Below are 1,831 nucleotides of genomic sequence, written 5' to 3' on the forward strand. Positions count from 1 at the left end.
TCCTTAACGGACCGGAGAAATCAAGTTCAAGATTCGACAGGTATCATTTATGGCTCATACATATTACTGACAACCGAGTCGGTGGATCAGTTTCAGATGATATATAGCAGGATATCATATTTTTCAGTGATCACTTACTACGGGTTTAGCTTACATCATAGGTTGACTGTTTATGTTGCCCCATCATTGTGTTGTCCGTAATTTGGAGCGGCACGAATTTCATTCTTGATTTCCCCTTGATCTACGCTGGAGATGACGGCCAACGACGATGAGCTCTGTCGTCAATTCCTTCGGATAAGCATCGAGCATCGAGCGTCCAACGCTACTTTGGGAACGGGGCACCCAGACTTTAGTGAGCGGGGTATTTACCTGTACGAGACTTCACCTATGATGGATGAGGACCTAGTTCATCCGAATACTACCTCGGCTTACTTCGCTATCCCTATATAGCTACTTGAGAACTTCAGGAACCACGTTGTGGGAAAGTTCGGGTTTACAAGTGTTTCTTTTCATCATCGAGGCACCAAGCTTCTGAACGAACTCGTCATCAAGAAAGATTACCCTCCAAACCAATTCGTGCGGATCCTGAGGCATTGCATAACAGGATTGTTACCTGACAAAGCTTTTTTACGCAGCGTGGAAGATGCAGTGCGTAATCGGCTTCTTGAATACCGGGTATGATATTTTTCGCGTGGACAGATCCGACACGCGGGTAACAGATCTCGTCAAAGCAAATCATTTGAGTACATCACATTTGTCGTTGGTTCCAGGCCCCTCCATTGCATTTTCCCCGATAAAGTTGCAAGTGCAAATCGGGGACGAAGAACGGCAAGATGCTTAGTTCGGCGTCAAGCCGCCGGGCGCCAAGCCTCCATCCGAGAACAGATGCGCGTGCTTCGCCAGCGGTATCGCGCTGAGAAAGAGCGCATCCGTAGCTCACACCGGTCTGCTAATCGGAACCTTTAGCGTAACGCACATAATATGTCTGTAGAGCAGTTCGAACGTCGGAAGGGACGGCTTTTAGCTCACCAAGCGCGTCGAGCCGAACGCATTCACCTGCATCAAGAAAACGAAAAACAGGAGTTCCAAGTCTTTCTCGAGCAAGAGATTCCTCCAACGGATGTCAAGAGGATCTACATGACAGAAATTCAAGATTCATTGGTCGTTGAGAAGATTCAACTGCAGACCATGCAACTACAAAATGCCGTTCGTCTGAATCAAGCAAGACCATCTATTCGATAGACGGTAAAACGTGCGACGTACAAAATAAAAAACTTTGTCGTAGAAGGATAAGTTTGCTGTTTATATTTCGACTGTAGTATTCTTACTTGTCTCTATTCAATGTCAATGGTGAAGTATCATTTTGTGAATGCGCCGATCAAAGAAAAAAAGCTGGCACGTCCTCGGAATACGACATCGGAGAGGTCGATGCCATCATCGTCACAAAACTGCCCATGCCCATGCCCATGCTCGCTTCAGTACCGTCCATGCTCGCTTTGTTAAGGCCTGGCACCGAGGCTTGGGGTGGGTTGCAAATGGAGGCTGGTGGCTTGTTCTCGAACTCGGTGCTCGCATACGGCAACTTCTCATCAGAAGCGAAGCCCTTGGGATGTTTTTCTTTCTTGTGTTTCTTGCCTTAATTGTCTTTCTCAGATGATATCTTCTTGTGTTTGCGATGCTTGTTTAACTTCTTCGACTTAGACTTCCGTTTATCATCAGAGCTCCCGTCGTCGGCAGCGGCATCCTTTGTGTCCAAGTCAGCATAGACTCCCTCCGCTTCAACCGCTACCTTTGCAGCGTTTGCCTCCGCTGCGGCAGTAGCGGCAGCTTG

At 47.5% G+C, this 1,831-nt stretch overlaps 1 protein-coding gene across 1 annotated transcript; it reads left to right on the forward strand.

The window, feature by feature from the left end:
- Window positions 1–252: 252 nt before the first annotated feature.
- Window positions 253–1,242, forward strand: PITG_21281 (uncharacterized protein; the record flags this gene model as incomplete). The annotated part of the gene is made up of 2 exons (XM_002895081.1): window positions 253–361; window positions 992–1,242. 2 exons carry the CDS (start codon window positions 253–255, stop codon window positions 1,240–1,242), a joined length of 360 nt encoding a protein of 119 aa, XP_002895127.1.
- Window positions 1,243–1,831: the final 589 nt, after the last annotated feature.

This window comes from Phytophthora infestans, genomic scaffold, assembly GCF_000142945.1.
Source record: "Phytophthora infestans T30-4 supercont1.264 genomic scaffold, whole genome shotgun sequence".
NCBI classification, from domain to species: Eukaryota; Oomycota; class Peronosporomycetes; order Peronosporales; family Peronosporaceae; genus Phytophthora; species Phytophthora infestans.